This window comes from Dermacentor variabilis, chromosome 7 (genome assembly GCF_050947875.1).
Source record: "Dermacentor variabilis isolate Ectoservices chromosome 7, ASM5094787v1, whole genome shotgun sequence".
Taxonomy (NCBI): Eukaryota; Metazoa; Arthropoda; class Arachnida; order Ixodida; family Ixodidae; genus Dermacentor; species Dermacentor variabilis.
The window spans coordinates 156199534-156218385 of record NC_134574.1 but is presented as its reverse complement, the minus strand read 5'-3'; the positions used below and the strand labels follow the sequence as shown (position 1 = coordinate 156218385).

The window sequence follows — 18852 nt, the reverse complement described above, 5'->3', positions numbered from 1 at the left end:
GAGTGGTGGTAGCTGCAATGAAGAAACCCGAAATAATAACGATAGCGGAGGGCTCGCTATAGGGTATCCGGAACAGTAGCAGCTAAAGAGACAAGATATACGGATGGGGCAGTACGGCGTCAAATCCGCCAGCGTCGAGATGAAGAGAGAGTACGACGTCGGTTTCTTTATCTATTTATCTTTACGTATCTTTCATTACATTTATATATATATATATATATTTATCTTTATCTTTCTCTACATGGGTAGGTAGGAAGGGAGGGGGGGGGGGGGGTCCGGCGAGGAACATCGAGTACATCATTGTGTTTAAGAGCAAGGTAGAGGAGTTTCGTTATGGAACGAACTGGGGAGAGGGATAGAGCTCGGAGTTGGGATGCAGAAAAAGGAAATAAGCGACAGAGACGCTGTCCGTATATACGGAGTGAATCGACATTGACAGATGGGCGGCCGACCGTTTGCTTGGACGGTGTCCGTATAGTCGCCGGTCTTACGCGCGGCTTATGGCCCTTCGAAAGTGCAGCGTATACACGAGGCTGGAGCCTTTGTGTGACACTTTTTACAGAATTTCGAGAGTAAGCGGTGAATGCACTGCTTGGATGTTGGACGAGGCCGAAAACGAATAGCGGCCCGTTTCTGGCAAGCGGAGGTCTTACGGGAAAGAAGTATCTCCCGTGGCTCGGGAGGCTTCCGGGCGCTTTTGTGTACACCTGAAATATGTACACAGAGTTTACGCGGTAATACATATATGTGTATCCGTTTGTTCGCGAATTTGCTGAACATGGTGACTTGCCCTCATAATAAGTGTGTTCTGAATCCGTGCTTTGTAACGATTACTTTTCATTCCATTTCGTCGTGGTTTGTGCGAAGCAGGCTCCCCGATAGCGTTGGGATCGGTCAGTCCGCGAGACGGACAATACAATTTCTACAATCGTAGAAAAAGAAAGTATATTCTTACACAGTTCTGCGCCTCCTAGCGTGTTCTCGTCCTTATATCTTTCTTGTTTCTTTTTGTTGGTATTAGTTGCTCTTCTTAGAAAGAGGGTCGGTGGAAGGTGGCGGGATTGAGGTTTTTTACGGGATTTCGCTCCAAGAAAATTGTGACACCGTGCTTCGCCACCGTCGATCGGCCGCGGTGTTGTGGGTTCTCAAAAAAAAAAAAGGAAGAAAAAAAAAGAACCCATTCCGACAAATCTTCCGTGCCATCGGCGTTCCTATCTGCCTGGCCCGCAAACGCGAAGCCGCTGACCCCTCGTTCGCTGCGTCCGGCTCCACTTCCTATATAGCCGCTTCTGTGGCCGATCGGACGTCGTACCGGCGACCGACCGAGTATACCATTCTTTCCAGTAGCTTTCTTTCTTTTTTTTTCCATCTTTCGTCTTCCTATCGCGGCAAGTTGATTTACGCGACTTATCCGTGAGCGCCCTTTCAAATTGGCTCAGTCCCGCTTGCCCCTCTTGAAGCGCAATAGCGTTTCTGACTGTAATCGGGCGCTGCCGACCGGCCTACTCGCTCGTCTTATCTCTCATCGAGCTGGGCTTTAATTCCTCCCCGCTTTTTTTTTTTTCGTTTTAAGATTGTGGGGTCACGTGCGGCCCGCATCGGAAGGCATGTGTGTAAGTACACCATTGCGCAACGGAAACTGCTTTGAATGCTGCCCCTTGGGTGCTGTCTCGGGACTGGCGGGATTAGTATATAAGCGTGTAACTTTTCATCTATCCCAGGTCTTCCCAAGTTTTATCTTCCCAAATAAGCATCAGGACGACACGTGCAAATTGTGCCAGGAAGGACCAGCAACACTCAAACACACGCTGTGGGAGTGCAATGTACTTATTGGAGGGATGGCAGTTACTCCGGAGACCCTGTCGTCGAGGTGGGCCGCCGCTCTGCGCAGCTCAGACCTCGGAATCCAGACGTGGGCCCATCCAGCAAGCTCATGAGGCGGCGTTGAGGCAGGGCCTTGACGTTCTCCCGTGGGAGACCTGAGCCCTGGTCGCGTTAAACCTTGCCGGACGTACTAGAAAGTTGTATCCATCCATCCATCCATCCATTGTCCTTCACTCTGTTGGTATAATCATCGACACTCGAAAGGATAACGATTGTCCTGAAAGGCGAGTGCGCGCGCATTCGAATTGCGGGAGCTCGTCGCTTACGGAAGCGCTGGCGTATAAGAAAGTCCTTAAACATATCGTCCTAAAACATGTTACAGAGTTTCAGCGTGTTCGTAAACTTCTTACCGTTTGCGGCTTACTGGGTTAGCAGAGAGAGGCGTGAGACAGTAACAACGCTGTTATCGACATCTTGTGACACACAGTTTAACAAGAGAGAGAGAGAGAGGAAAGTGGAAAGGCACGGAAGTTAACTAGAGAGGAAGATCCGGTTTGCTACCCTGCGCTGGAGAGAGAGGGGAGGGGGGTAATGTGACAACGAAGAAGAGATAAAGCAAGAAAGGAGCATAGACATACAGTGACACTCGGTCACTGTCACCATTTAACCACAGAGTGCATGTAGAGCTAATACTGCAGTGACCCACCATATTCTGATTAAATGCGAGTGCATAGCGTTGGTATAGCGACATAACGGTTGACATTCATTCCTTTCATAACCATCGTTCAACGTGGACACTCGCGTGACGCAAATATGTTTCAAACGCATTGTATATGGACAGAAAGGCACAAGATGTCGCTGCGAACTTTGCTACTGCCGTCCGCTTGTTCCGTAAACTCTCTACAAGAAGTTCACGGGCAAGCTAGAACTCTCTACGTTGTCGGTGAGTGCGCTGCAGCCGGCGCATCCCTTATCGCCAGCGCGGTATTTCAAGTGTTCACGTGGCCAGCTAACTACACTGGAACGAGCTCAACGCAAACGCAAGCCGCTATAGGAATAAACTTCCCCAGCGCGCGCTGAGCAGTTACCCGTTCAGTTCCACAGTGAAACGCGGTATAACTTAGTTGTGTGCAATTGAAGAGTGCGCGTAATGCGCACGGGAGGCAGAAATTACTCGATCCGTTTTTTCGAAGCGGAAAGCTTTCCGAGTTTCCGCCGCGGTGAACGCAATGTGTGGCCGTCCGGAGCCTTGTTTCACGCTCGAAATAAAACCGCGCGGTTTGGAGTTTTCGAGACCCGACCGGATTTGGAACGTCAGTCGCAGAATCTGTTCTTGCGGGCGCCCGCGCTTGCTCGTCCCCCCCCCCCCCCCGCCCCTTTCCCCCAACGCGGCGGGCCGGTGTTCTCCCGATGCGTACCCGGAATCTTCATATCGCCTGACCGGCCGATCGCTGCCGAGTCTATGGTCAGGGTTGCGATCGTGGTTGAGCGCTCGGACGCATTCTGAACGTTCGACCGAACCGCGCTGTCGGCGGCTGTACCTGCAGCATACTATATATCTGCAGCGTGGATGCTATGCGTCACAAACGCTGACGCATGGCTGTGCCGTTTGTGTGCCTTTGCTAAAAAAGCGGCACTAGCAACGGCGTCGATTGTAGTTGCGTCTAAGCGGAAGCGCACTTCTTGTGTGGCTGATCGATGTGCGTGCCTCCTTGAGTTTCCCGCAAATAACTTTCCGTTTTTGTTTGTATAGCTTTCGTTGCGAACTCTATACTTGAACTCAATACTCACTGAGTACTTGCTCGAGGTTGTTGCTTGAATCAATATGAGATTCTTGACAATTGTGCTTTCGACTGGTAGATCTGAAAGAACCTGTCGGAAACTTATTGGGTGAGGCTGTTGACACAAGTCGTAGAGACTCCGGAGCGCACCCGAAGCCGTACCACTTTCTTTTTTTTCTCCTCTATACGTCCGAAAACCGGAAGAATCGTAGTACTGTGAAATAGTACCGTGGCCTGGCCTATCTACTTGGTACGTATACTCCGTCTCACGAGTCGTTCGCGCTGTTGTGAAAACTACACGAGATTCTTGGCCAATAGGAAGGCCGAATGCCCCTCGAGATGTATTCATCCGCGCCGCGTCGTCTGCTCAGCGCCACAGTAATTGGCGGTGCATACGACGTGCATGCGCGAAGGTCCTAACATGTGACGTATCGCTGTAACGTATCACTGTAGCCTATCATGTACCAAGTACAAATAAATCTCTCTAATCCCACCTATAATCAGACGGTTACGCCCGGAACTATATTCCGCTGCGCAGGTATAATACCTCTATACGCCTCGTACCTCCGGCAGTGGCGCAAACGACTCGTGAGATGGAGTACCGTTATAATATATGCAATGACGAGAACAAAGACCAAATGTATGTGGATATAAAGACAAACGATGTGGTGAATACATTCTAGGTGTCTTGATGTGCTCGTTTTTTTTTCCGCATCATTTCATATATTATAACACAGACTTTAGCGGATAGCAACCATCACGTGTAGCATCACGTGTCTCCACAAGCCCGGCGATACTCGCATTACTGCCGTTCCCGAAGTCGACAGACTTCAGTGAGCGACTCTGTAGTTTCGGCGATGCGCAGTTCCTCCAAGTTCCTCGGGCAGTGTACAGTGATGCACGCTATTCTCAGCTTTCCTTTCTTTTCAATCTCCTGACCCCGTTTCACCTGCCTAGGGTAGCGAACCGGGCGTGCGTCCGGTCCATCTCCTTGCCTTTCCTTCACTTCACTCTATTTCTCTCTGTTTCTTTCTCCGTGTATATGGAGACACGTTTCGAAGCAAAACCCATTTGTTTTATTTATTTACAAATACACCACAAGTTCCTTACATCGGATCATTGCGTGAGGGAGGAAGATAGATACAAAAACAAATTTAGCTTGTTTCAAAGAAAGCGCAATACAAGCTATATCTACAAGGAACTTGAGCGCAGGATACGTCATTGTTCCCGTCATACATTACAGTTATAGCCTGGAACAAAACTGTGTGAAGGGGAAAGCAAAATACAAGCCGTTGCACCTGAATACAGGACTAACACTGGCAGAGATGCACCGAGGAAAGGCGATTATTACAGAATGAATATAGGAACAAATAAAGAAAGAAAGAAAGAAAGGGACGAAACAGACTTCAGCGAATACGTCCCCGTACGCCGACGCAGCAAAAATTTGCCGGTCGGAGTGGACACGTGCCTGCACACGCAACGTTCGTCGTCGTCGTCGCCATCACCTCGTCTCCCCGTCCCCCCACTTAGGAGAGAAGTCGCACGGAAACCCTACGGAAGAACCAAGCGTGATCCCACGCTTCTTTCTCGTTCGCTGGACGGGGCCTACGCAAGTACCCGCCGAGTATAGTTCGGTGCGCAGGCATGCAGGTGAGCCAGCGCGCCTCGCCACACCACCCAACTACGCACACACTCACCGCGTGCGCCTCTCTCCTTCCTGCTGTCCCTCGGCCCGGCGACGACGACCACCACCACTGCGCGTACCGTACCATGGCTTGCCCGGCCGCGCCAAGTCCTTCCGTGTGCGTGCGGTCGAGCGTATAGCGCACGTGTAGAACGGCTTTGCGCGAGGAAGAAACTCGGCCTCCCATTCTCGCGCCGTCCAGCTAGCCTAAAGGAGCTACTATTGGCGTTTTTGCGTAGTCGTTTTCTTTTTCTCCGTTTCTTTTTCTGTGCGTGTAGCCTAGGGAATTTGCTCTTTCTCGTTACCGTTCTTTTTTTTTTTTGCGTGTGTGTGTGTGTCTCGTTACTTTCTTTCCGCGCGACTGTTTTACGAATCTGGTCGCCTTCGCTGGTCATGGAAGTGCCCAACCTGGGCACAGTGTAGTGAGACGTACCGCTGCACGCCTTGGTCTTTTATTGGTACCCGATGAATGCCACCATTTGTTGCCGAACACTTCCGAACACTCGCGCGAACACACGAAGCCTTTGGACAGGATGTAGTAGTGGGCGTCGCGTACGTTGTCCACCCGACTTGTTACTTCGGAATTCGGAAGGGCATGCAAGCGGGGACCGTGCTTCATCGACACAGATCCGTCGCATTATCAATTTCTTGTCTGCCTTTTCGTGTGTTCGCATCCAGTGTATCGTGAGTCACGCAGAGTGTTTGTGTGCTTGGCAATCTGAAGCGCGTTATCGGCTGGCAGCGCACGTGACATTTGACTGGGAATCAAAAATGCGATCGCCCTTTCGTTTAAAAGGAAAATTAATTATGGGGCTTTACGTGCCGAAAGCACTTTCTGATTACGAGGCACGCCGTAGTGTGGGACTCCGGAAATTTCGACCACCTGGGGTTCTTTAACGTGCACCTAAATCTAAGTACACGGGTGTTTTCGCCCCCATCGAAATGTGGCCACCGTGGCCGGGATTCGATCCCGCGACCTCGTGCTCAGCTGCCCAACACCATAGCCACTGAGCAACCACGGCGGGTCCCTTTCGTTTTGAGGGACGGTTAATAAGCGAGTGCGGTGAGTCGGCATTCCATTGCCGCAACCTTGATTTGCATCGGCTATTGAAGATGTCGCCGTTTTCTCTAGTTGAGGAGGTTCTTCTGGCCTATTACTGCGCCTTAAACAAAAATTCCCGCCAACTGTTCGGTCAAGTGATACCCAAATTGCGGTCTTGAAAAAAATAAATAATACTGTTGGGGTTTGTTGCCGTATGGGACACGCGGATTCACGTACTACACACATGTACAGAAATAGCGTCGTACGGCGATACCTTGTGGCCTGCGCGCACCAGGCAAAACAAACACGCAAAAGGCAACCAGACAAAAGGACTCTTTTTAACGGGAACAAGAGGGTTTCGTTGACCACAAGCACGCCGCAGTGTTCTCGATGCTTCGGAAGCGATAAGAGTTCTCTCCTTGCCTTCCTTGAAACTTCTGCGTGCGTTCCGCGAGAAACTGCCCGAGGAGGCGAACACGCAGTGCCGTGACACTCGATACTCCGAGCAGATGCGTGACCTGCTTGGTCCACCGAACCTCCCCCCTCCGCCCGCGTACGAATCCTCTTGCTCCGATACACTACTACGCTGTCGCGGCTGCTTCTGTAGGAGCGCCACTGGCGCAGAGATGCGCCGAAGATTGTCTCTCGACAACGACGCCACCCTTATACGAGGAAGCAACGCAGAGACTGAGAACCGGAGGGAACGGTCAGTCCAGGGCGCGTATATAGTGCATACTACGGAGGAAGACTAGAAAGGTTATCTTGGCTGTTCATCGGGCGCCGGCTAGGATGCTGACCGTGCGCGCCTGGTTGAACGTGCCGCTTTAACTAAGAAAACGAGAGAAGGAAAATTCAAGAGCAAGCAAGGAAGAAACAACTTGGCGGAGAGGGAGAGGGCGGCGCACTAGCTTGGGAAGCAAACGAGCCGTGTTGAAGAGTGTATAGAGTCCGGAGCCATGTGGTGGCCACCGGTGGGGAAGAACCTGCGTCCGGTGGTCGCGACCCTGATGCCGGAGGGTCAGTGTGCCGAGAGGTGGCATGCGGGCTCCGGCCTTGTCCGGAGCATAAGCCCACGGTGAACGGTGTCGTTCAGTTTCAAACGCGAGTCTTGTTTGGCAGGCTCAAAACATATGGCGCGGCTTTGTGTTGACAGCCAGTGTGTGTGTGTTTGTGCGTGTGCGTGTGCGTGTGCGTGTGCGTGTGTGTGTGTGTGTGTGCGTGTGCGTGCGCGCGCGCGCCTACAGCGTTCTTGGGGAGCTTTCTCTTGAGCCATTTACCCGCGAAAGAAACTGAAGCGAAAATTAAGACAAAGATTAAAACAAAAAGGAGCACTCCTGCCCGACCAAAAGCAGAGCGCTTCGTCGTTTGGCTCCTGATTTATTTATGCGACGATATAGGTAAGGTTGACAGCTTTATTCTTTCGTTACCGGCATTCTCCGCACACTATCTTCTCGTGAACGGATACAAATGGCATCGCGGACCCCACTCATACATACAGAAGCACACACGTGCAAAGACGTGTTGGGTGCCCAGCGGCTAACCGCTTGAATCGGTGTCAGATGAAGGGGACGCGCTAAGACGCTTGTTACAATTTTGAACGTGCGTTTGACCTATTAAGAGGGAAACAAGAAACTGAAGAAAACAGCGCAGTTATATGGACGCTCGTTGTGGGTTGTGCCTCGCGCGGGTAGTGTGTATACGTCACCAGTGGAATCGGGGCCTCTACGTTCCAGAGTTGCCTCGTGTACCGCGCATACCGGATGCACGGTACCCGGATGCACGGTGCACGAAAGTTTCTTGGATTCCGCCCCTCGTCGGAATGCTGCCGCCGCGGCTGGGATTGAGCCCGCGACCTGGAGCTCGCTTACGCAACGTCAGTCACTAGAGTTTTTCAGTCTGCGTCTGCGCATGCGCACGTATCGTGGCCCCTCGTTCTTGAGTGCGCAAGCCGCTTGCGTCCCCTGATCTAAAATTCTCCACTGAGCGTTCCGCGGTGGATGTGATGTCGGCAAACCGAAAACGGGTAATTGAATCTATGAGCGGCGGTCGACCCTCAAACAAAGAGCAGCGGACACTCCCTGTAAAATCGACTTCGCAAAATCATAGGGTCTAAATTACGCCGTAAAATAATTAACAAATTAGTAAATTGGTCTACGAGTCACACCTTTACGGCGTAAAAGGGTGTGCAGGTATGAATGAAAGACATAATTACACCCTTATTCACTCTCAGGTGGCGGCTCGAAGTCCTTGGACTCGGGTGGCATCTTCAGCTTGGCGGACGGCCCAGAGCTGGTCTGCCAACTCTGAACTTTTGAGAGCCGCCTCCCAGCGGGGTGTAAATTATTTTTACAGTGTAGAGGCTGGACACGTGCGTTGCAAACGATTCCGTTGCAACAGTCGCGTGTCCAGGCTCTTTACAGCGAATGTACTATCTTTCGTTTAGCTGTCTTACGAAGCGATTTGCACATTTTTAAAGCTTTAGAAGACGGTTGAGGTTATACCGTTGCGCACTTGTTCGAACGTTTTATCTTCCGAGCATGCATACTTAACCGGTGTTCTTTTGTCTTTTCTGCCTCCGCAGTCGAACCCGAGCACTTGTTGCAGCAGCAAGACTTTCTCACGTGCGGCGTCTGCCAGAAGGAGTTCGCCCTCTCGGACATCGTCCGCTTCATCCAGCACAAGGTCCACTCGTGCAACAAGGAGAACTGCCTCCTCTTCGACGGGGCGCCGGGGGAAGACGACTTCGACGCCGACCGGCCGGACCTGCCCGTGGGCTCCGCCGCTGCCTCGGCCAACAACACCAACTCCGGCGTCGGCGCGGGCAACAACAACACCCCGACCTCGCGGCGATGTCCCGGATCCGGCTCGCAAGTGTCCGCGCTCTCCTCGCTCAAGAGGGCGCACCACCACGGGTCCAGCGGGGGCGCCGCCTCGGTGACGGCGGCGTCCGCGACGACCCCGCACCACCACCACCACCACCGGCTGGCGCACAACAACAACATCGGTTCGGTCACCACCAACAACAGCAGCAACAGCAGCCACAGCCTCGACCTCGCCGACCGGCTCAAGGCGAGGGTGTCGTTAGAACCGCACTTGCACAAGTACGGCTCCTCGACGACGTCGGGCGGTGGTGGAGGCTTCGGCGCGGCGTCCAGGACCGGGAGCGGCGGAGGTCTGCTAGTCAACGACAGCAATGGAGGCGGCGGAGGCGGTATCGCGTCCCCGACGTCGCCGGCCGAAGGCCACGCGGTCGTGTCCGGGGTCGGGCCCGGAGCTGGAGTCCCCCTGGTCAAGTCGCCCCCGGCGTCTTCGGTGTCGCCCGTTAGGAGGCCCGCCTCCACGGTCGACGTCGGGGTCAACACCAACTACACCGGTGAGTCTTGGCATGGCTTCGTTTTCTCCGTATTTTAAATACCGGTGATCGGGGAAGTCTGTGGCCAGATCGCGAAGATGATGTTCGTGCGGAGCTGACTCATGGAGGCTCCTTTCGTCCTGGAAGCCCAGAGCCTGTCTCAGGTGTTGTGGTTCGGTGTTTTACTTAAAAGAGAGCTTCGTGTTGGACATTGAAGAACCTGGAACTCTGCTGAAACTTTGTATTCAAATGTTTGTTTGTTTGTTTGTTTGTTTGTTTGTTTGTTTGTTTGTTTGTTTGTTTGTCTGTCGCGTCCCTGTATATAGCTCCATATTGGATTGACGTCGTGAGCGATCGAGGGCTTAATAGGTACCACATCAGAGCCCGAGGCCAGCTGGGAATCAACGAGTGACTAACACTTTTGTCTGCCGTGAACTTGGAAGATTCGTCTGAACTATATACTACGTCGTGTACTGCAAATGGTCACCGTTAGGCGCTGCGTTTGCATGTTCAGGCCGTTACAGTTTTTAGTGTCGTTGCGCCCGAGTCTCCCACTAAGAAAGCGGTACATTTTTGGACATATATATATTTTACTTAGTTGGTTGGACTTATCTGGGCAACGAGATGAGGATGTTCCACTTAGTTGAACTCATGGGGAACCATATTAAGAGTGATTTATTTACATTGCCACTGGCAAGAAGCTCGACCGAAGGAACAGCCGACGCTCAAGGCACTCGTTACAGTTAGGTTCGACTTAGTCGAAAATTTTTGAGAATCATCATCATCATCAGCCTGGTTACGCCCACTGCAGGGCAAAGGCCTCTCCCATACTTCTTTTTTTTGTTTTTTTTTTGTGTTAATATAGGAGGTTGTGGCCAAGTACTGCACCAGGGTGGCCAATCCTGCTCTGGTGAGGGAGGCGTTACCGGTTCTGGTCACCGGGATCAGGCCACACTCCAGGCCTGTTTGTTTTGAGAATATGTTCCACTTTATGTACATTTTCGTTGAGGCTATGCATGCTCGGAAAGTCGGCGATAGGGCCTTCTGATGACGCGCCCTGCATTCTGCAGTTAACTGCTACACTGACGTCGGAGAGAGCGCAATGAAAACGACAGAAGAAAAAAAAAATATGATCGAGACATGTCAGGCTATCAGGCAGGATGATTTTTGCTGGATATCGGTACGACGGCATTCGGTATGGAAGCATTCCGTATATGTATACGCCAGTCGCGAGGCGTTTCTTCTTTCTACATTGGTTTACCGCTCACGTCTGCGTGCGCTGCGATATCCTTTTGCTGTTGTTCCGGACCATAGTGGCGGCCTGCCGCCCCCTTCCCTCCCCCTCCCCTCAAAAAAATGAAAACAAAAGAAACACAGCAGGTCCCGTATCAGCAACCGCGTTTCTGCATCTGCATAAATTGCGCACAAACCGCAGCTGTAGCGACGAATAGCAACAAAAGATGCGGGGAAAAGACGTTACCGCTCGCGGTGACCCCTAGTGGCAGTTTTGCGTACGTCGCGGTCCAGATCTGGTTAATTCCGCGTTTGTTCCACACTGGGCGAAAGAAAGAAGGCGGCACAGCAATAGCCGTCTACCGCGAGGGGAGCGGATAGTTTTAAAATGAAATCAGTATATATATATATTATATATATCAGTGGTGTGATAAAACAAAAACAAAATATCGAAGCACAACTCGCCGGAGAAGATACAATCGGAGAGAGCATCCGACCGCAGTGACCTACTACTGAGAGCCCGGAGGAGAAACTAGCTCGAGAGAGCGATATGAAGAGAGTCCTTCGCACTAGCTAAAGGGCGTTGTTTCGAGAGGCGAGGTGAGACGTGGAGGTGGTATCGACGCGCTGTTTATCCGCGTGGTTGGCTCTTTTCTTCGCTCGTGGAGAGCCCAATCGCTAAGTACAGGATAATGGAACCAAGTCAGTCGACGTCATGTATTGGTAACCAATAGATCAATGTGCCGTGGTTGCCGTGCATGGTGGCGCTGACCAACAGAAAACGAAAAACGTGTGTCGGGATGCGTGCAGATACGTTGAACGACTACCGTATTTACTGAGGCAAAGCCTGAACGCCTGCATTGGATCTCTAAGATTTTGAACAAAAAATATAAAGGTTTCAGAAAGAGCTATCTCGGATAACCATGTGCTGATTCCGCTCAAACCGCCACTAGATGGCGATGGTTGCTGTCAGTGCCGAATGTAATTTAAATTAGTGCCCTTAAGCATCACTCTTGCAATGCCGATACCACGTTAAGTGTTGAAAAACAGAATGGAACAAGAAATTGGAACGAAAACAAAATGGAACAAAACACAAATTGAACAAGAAAAGGGTATCGACGGATATATTCGAAGTTGTGAGAACGCTGCCGCACGTTTATCACATGTAAAAAGGATGACACTTTGTAGCGAGGTTGCGGACTTCTCCCAAGGTATATTAATTTGTCCCTAAAGTTGGTCCCTAAATTACTGACTCGGCGTCATCGGCATTATCGTGGAGTCATGACACGGATTGAAAAAAGGAAATGCTGAAGTCGCGTACCAATGCGGCTAGTATGACGACGTTGCGCATTAAAAAAAAGTTAAACGATATTGCCAGAACCTTGTATCATTAAAAATTAAATTAGGGGGTTTGACGTGCCAGAACCACGATCTTATTATGAGTGGGTGAGTAGGATTATGAGTGGTCGGTGATTCCGGAAATTTGGACCACCTGGGATTCTTTAACGTGCGCCCAAATCTTAGGTACACGGGTGTTTTCGAATTTCGCCCCCGTCGATATGCGTCCGCCGTGGCCGGTATTCGATCCCGCGACCGCGGCGGGTTCAGGTATCACGACTTGCACGCTCTCGCCTGTGGCTGCCACAGCGATGGCACTAAACGGGAGCGAGCCAGCGTATCGTGACGTCACAACACTTCCAGCTACTGCTTGAGGAAACAGGTGGTTTCGTAGATGGAACATTACCGGAAGGACGCTTGTCATTTTCTTTATTTGTTTATCGTAGCTTACAGGTCCATTAAGGGACATTGAGAAAGGGGGTAAAATAGCGACGTAAGAAATGCAAGGAGGGGAAGTGAACGGACGAAGTAATGGAAACAAGTACATATCTATGCGGCTGAATATAGGATGGGGATTGTTCGGGAATATCATATACTATTTCATTATTTATTCTAAATAAAAAGCAGACAGGTTCTTCCAAAATCCCTTGTCGCGGAACTGTGCTTGGACATCACAGGGATAACGCAAAAACTAAGAAAAACATCTTACGCAAGTGCGAAAAGTGCCGCGTCGGTACTCATCGAAGGCCCACTCAGCCCTCTTGTTTTTTTTTTTTTTTTTCGCAGCCATCTCTCTTTCTCCCCAATCTCGTTCGCCGCAGAGGAGGCGCGTATCCTTCGTTTTATCATCGCGCGCGCGTCCGAACAACAAAGAAGAGGTCCAAGGCTACAGCCCCGGAGCGTCGTCGTTGTCGTCTCCTCGGCTTCATTCAAATCGCCGTCCGAATCGCTCCACTTCTCTCGGGAGAGCGTGTGCGTGGCTGGCATATGCCCGTTAACCTCCGCCGCGAGCTGCGCGGCTATCAAATAAAACCGCGCGTACGCGTCCTCGCGCGCGCGGAGCCTCGCGAGCCTCGGCAGCGAAGCTGTAATGCTCCGCTCTGGCTCTGAATACCTGATCTCACGTGCACTCGCGCGGCGCACCTCTGTGATGTTTTGTGATGTTTTAGTTCGTTTTTCTTTTCTTTTTTTTGCGATGCGCCCTTCTGCGCTCACGTTCCAGCGTATGTGCGTATACCTGCGACTGCTGCTCCCGCGTCTCCGTGTGCTGTGCTTGCACGTGCCTTTGTGCCTAGGTGTGTATAACACTGTCGAACGACGTGCCGCGGTCGTCGGTAGCGTTTCGCGTCAGCTCGGCGGGCTTTTTTTTCCGACGCGCCTCCTTGGAGCGCGTTATACTGTATGCAAAGCAGGGGGTTCGGTGGAAGGTGCCCAACTGGAAGTGTAGAGGGTAGGCTGGAGTGTTCGGGAGGAGGGGGGTGTCAGGATATGGTTGGCGGAGAGGCGGTAGCTGCGGGAAGCTTGAGGCAGTGTAGGAAGGGTGTAGAAGTCGGCCGCGATGAGGAGGAAGAATGCGACGGAAGAAATGTCATCCCAAGCGAGCCAAACAAAGAAACACGCACGCACGCACGCACGCACGCACGCACACGCACACACACAAGTCGTGGCGTGCCTGAGTAGGATACGAAAGTTTGTAATAGTTAACATTCAACGCGTCGCTTTTTCGCCCGACGGAGAGAGCGCGCGCCCGCGTTATAATTCCTCGCCGCCTCGCCTTTTATCGGCTTAATTTTGCGCGCCGTCGAAAGTCGCCTCAGCCGCCATCTTTCTTCGTACCCTCCGCTTGCCAGATGAGCGCCGTGCGCGGCGTTCTGTTATGCAGCGGCTCGGCGTTTTGCTATGCAAGATGCGTGTGCTCGGGTAACCAACAGGTAACCGGCCAGCGGTCCGTCCGCCGCCTCAACAACCTGCGGTGTATTTAGCCGTGGGAGACTGTGTTGTGTAGACGCGTTTAAAACGGGCATTGTGCGGCACCGCGTCGGGCGATCTCGAGTCGCACTTCGTGACCCAGTTTGCAAAGCAGAGAGATTTCAGTGGTTGGCTCGGTGAAAGTGTGTGTGTGTATATATAAGCGTGCGGTGCACAGAGCTGGGCCAGAAGCCTGCGGCATTTTATTCAAAGGCGTCTCTTGTCTCTTCAAGGGAAGTCGGACGCAGAGAAAAAGAAAACAGGAATAAAGGAAAGGAAATTAAACCGCGAACGGAGAGAAACCGATCGGCGATAGTGAAACAGTGACGCGGGGTGTGTGGCACCAGTCGGAATGCGCATCGCAAGAAGGATTTTGAGAGAGAGAGAGAGAGAGAGAGAGAAAAAAAGACATTGCATGAAAAAGATGCATACGGCGCAACGATGTATTTATTTTCGTTTTCTATATCTTACATTGCGCCTACCTGTCCTCGTTATTGTTATTCTATTCTCTTTTTTTCTCCGTATATACTTTAAAACCCCGTCTTCCGACGAAGACGCCGGCGTCTAATCGTCCGGGGTGATCGCGTTCGTACGTGACCGTTCATTATTATGGAGTCGATCGCTTCTCGGCGCCACTTCGCATTGCGATTGCTTTGGATTTCTTCTTTCTTTCTTTTTCTCCCGCATTTCTAACTGTCGGTGGCCGGCCAGTCACATTATACGCTTCCTGTTTGTGTGTCCCTGTTTCTTTTTCTCTTTCTTTCACGTTTTTATGGCCTTTGTTCTCAGGATTGTCAGACAGACGAATCTGATTTTAGCGGTATATGGTTTAGGATACGCCTTAACCGAGCCTTTTAACGAGTAATTCGTTAGGCAATGACGGCGACATTGTTCGCACGACATAGCGAAAAAACAAAACAGAAAGCGGTTTACATAACGTATACAGGCCTGTGTATTGAGAGGAACACGTGAGCTTCTATTATGCATCGACACTTTCTGTTCTTCCATTATTATTCTTTTACTTGCTTTGTCGCCGCTGCGTGGACGTTATGTAATGGGAATTTAAAAGGCCTTTAACTGTTCAGAAAGGTCATTCTGAAGCCTTATAGCTCGCGCCTGCTGAATGTTAAATGGTGCTCCGGCGTCTTTCAAGTTTAGCCCGTGACTGTCGCCATGGTAATGACTCTCGGCGAACGACAAGCCCGGTTAACATGCATGAAAAGCACTGCCTGCCCTCGAAGTGCGCATACGATATTCCACGAGTGTGGTTTTCGAGAGCGCGGATATAATTAATGTCGGACGTCTCCGCCTTTGTTCGCGGGTGCGTTATCTCGTTTAACGGGTTCCGCTCGGTGAAAACAACACTGCGTCGAATTGATGATGTGTTCCCACGTACTTGTTATGCGTATTAGAGAAATATAATCCCGCTCGTTGATAGCACGAAGGCCGCTGTTATTGATTCCCCCCTGTCCGCAAAAAAATAAAATAAAAGAAGAACCCGAACGTGTGTTGGGCGTCGAGTCCTCGAGCCTTGACGAGGGTTTTGCTTTACGGCGTTATCTTTTGATGACTGCGTTGATGGCGTCTCCTCCCCGGCTTGGGTGGCCATGGAAAATAGCGGGAAGCCGTCAGCACGTTCGTCTATACCTGTGTGTGCATTGAAAGATAGTTAAACGTGATACAGGTCGATTTGGATGCAACTTACTCGATTATTACTAGCGGTAATGCATACCCATTGATTTTCGCGGAATGAGCTCGCGAAGAGGAAAACACGGTTATTTGCGGTATCTTAAGAGTATTTCGATCATTAAGAATTAAGCAATTCATACTATTCTTAGAATACTACAGATCAATACTTTAGGCGCTCACACCTGTGTACGAGGGTTTAGAGCCTAGACATTGAGAAAGGCTATATACATAGCGCCGACAGGGAACAATGGTACACAGGGAGTTTTAGGCACGACATAAATTATAGCACAGGCAACACATGGATATTACAACTGAGTCAGAGCAAATCGCCAGTGGCAATGCAAAACTGTTCGAATGAGTAAAGCGTGTTACCACTGGCAAATATGTTGTGGTGCGAAAAATCCAATTGAAAATAATGTTCGGGGAAAGAAAGCTTAAGGAGCGACCGTATAATTCCGAAAACAGGTAAACCAGTAGGCTTACAACGAGAAGGTGTCGTCCTTACTTAACTGACGTCGTTTCGACGTTTCTTGAGCGCTCTCAAGGGTCGCACACGCGACTACTCCGTTTATGTTCTCTCAACATCTACAAATCTCAACCTTTAAGCAGGGTGTACATCGATGGCGGGAACCAGCGCAAACACAAAGTAAAACGACCATGTCAACTAAAATTTTGCGTGGTTACAAATCTCGGAGGCACATATGACATACAACAGGCTTCAGACAAGATACTTCACGAATCGCGCTACAAACACCGAGTATAACTTACTATCGCTAGTACAATCAGCAAGAACTCGGATTAAAAAAAAAACATCTTTCAAACCGCGAATGATAATTTCACGCACTCGATATGGGAAACAGCGCGAGGTTTAACGCGACTTTGCAAACTTCACATCTGCATGCGCCATACTGCGCGCTCTTCCAGGCTTACGTACGGAGCAGGAGTGAACGCGGCAACAAGCAGCAGAGACATGTATCTCTTCTAGCCCGTGCAGATTTTAATGATTCGCATGCTTTCACGCACAGTTCTTATGACCGAGTGCAGCAAAATAAAAAAGACACCCGCGCCAGGCGGAGCTGAAAAGGCGCAGCGTTCCAGACGAGAGCGCGTTAAGCTTGACGAACTGTCCGCACGCCTCCGCATTGCAAATAAAAGAAAGAGAAAGAGAGTAAAAGAGAAAACAACGTCTGCTTTTATTGCTATTGCCGTATGGCTGTTCTGTCTTTGTATTCTTCAGTTTTCTTTTAATCTTTCCTGTCTCGGGTCGCTTTGTTCATTACTCCTAGTACATGCACCTCTGGCATTACGCTCGTCGTGCCACGTGTACCAGCGTCGTCCGTCTTATTCCTAATCCAATTTGTTTACAAGTGTTGTCTAGCCCCTCCCCCCCTCCCCCACCTCTTCAACGCACTCAGACAAGCGGTCGGTTTTCAAATCTAATGCTCCTGCTCCTCTGACGCCCCGCAAACAACCGTAAGCCTCGTCGAATGAGGCTGTACAACAAGCATAAAAAAAAAAAAATCCCCTGAAAACCATATGAGAAATGCTGATCTATGTCCCTGACACTCCTGAGCTTCGAATGACTTTTATTTTATCTGTTTTTTTTTCTCTTTCTTTTTTGCTTTTATGGCGTCTGCAAATTTAAAATCCGGGGTATAAGGGCCTTCTCATCACACCGCCTCGACATCATCGCGTCTGTTTCTAGTTTTCGTCTGCTCTTTGCTTTTTCGTCTGCCCTTTGTTCGTCTGTTTCTATTCGCGCGCGAGGGCTTGTTCTCGGTTCAGACCTCGGTGCGCCTCGCGTTTAAAGAGGGCGTTATATTCCACTGGCGCGAAAATTAAGACTGATTGCGGCGCGCCGGCTGGCGAGGCAGCGGTGGATTTTAAACGGAGATGTATACACATCCCGCATCCTTGTATCTCTTTTTTATTCTCGCATTCACTTCTCTTGCTACACCCTGCTGTACTCGCCTGGAACGAGCTAATTCCCAGCTTTGAATAGGCGTGGGTGACGTTTTCAAAAAGAGAAAGGAAACGAATAGAAGTAATATATTTCTGAATATAAGGAACTAGCCACCCGGCTAGCTTTTTGCAAGTTGTAATCTCTGCTTAGCGCATTAAGTACTGTGGTCGCATGCAGATGACGGTGCAGTCCTGCGCGGACTAGGTGAAGCACCGTGCTGATAAAAACGAGCCAACCTGTACATATGTTAGTGCTGCCAGATGGGCTGTCGGGAAAGGGTTTGAGTTTCGAAATTTTGAGAATTATTTTAGGTAGCATTTCGGTTTCTTCCTCCCTACGCAGAACGCCTCTCCTTTCCCTTCTCCTTTTCCGAGGTCTCCATGTTTAAAATGTTATTGTCTCTCTCGTTACATCCCCTCCCCCCTTCATTAACCATTTTACAATGCCTCTGGAGGTTTTGCTGCTTCTAAAACCACGTTGGCTTCTTGTTTTATTTTTGTTGTTATTTCATGTTTTCCTGCTGTGTAAAGACATGTCGTTTCACCTGTACCGAAATCGCCAACAGCAAAACCCGAGCACGCAGCACCATGGGACATCTAGCGAGCGCTACGTGACTCATCCGCCAGCTGGCCTCCGAGATGTGCGTTACGAGCGACCAAGGAGGTTATCTGACGCCGCTATTTTGTACGACGAGTTCGTACGTCGGACGGACAGTGTTGCAGCTGTAGTTGTAGAAATTCCTGTGGTGCTTCGCGAGCTGTGAAATTATCTAGGCAAGATTCTTTTCTCTAGTGCACGAGTCGCAGACTTGATTCGCGCCCACGACGTAAAATTCTTTTCAGCACATGCATGCACGCCATGCGCGTAGTGACGTTGCTGCGTTCCAAAAAGCCGCGGATCTTCGCACATACAGGCATCTCTTCTACGTAAAAGAACAAACGTACGGCGACCTTCACGTTCCCGCCGTGTTGTTGCATG

General features: G+C 50.4%; 1 protein-coding gene across 3 annotated transcripts in view; it reads left to right on the top strand.

Moving 5' to 3' along the window:
- Cph (BCL11 transcription factor chronophage) overlaps positions 1-18852 on the top strand; it is a 662450-nt gene that overhangs the window by 569847 nt on the left and 73751 nt on the right. For all 3 annotated transcript variants that reach the window (XM_075699818.1, XM_075699819.1, XM_075699820.1), the window contains one exon: positions 8913-9704. In XM_075699818.1, coding sequence (XP_075555933.1) covers positions 8913-9704 — 792 coding nt within the window. The remainder of the gene's footprint in view (positions 1-8912; positions 9705-18852) is intronic.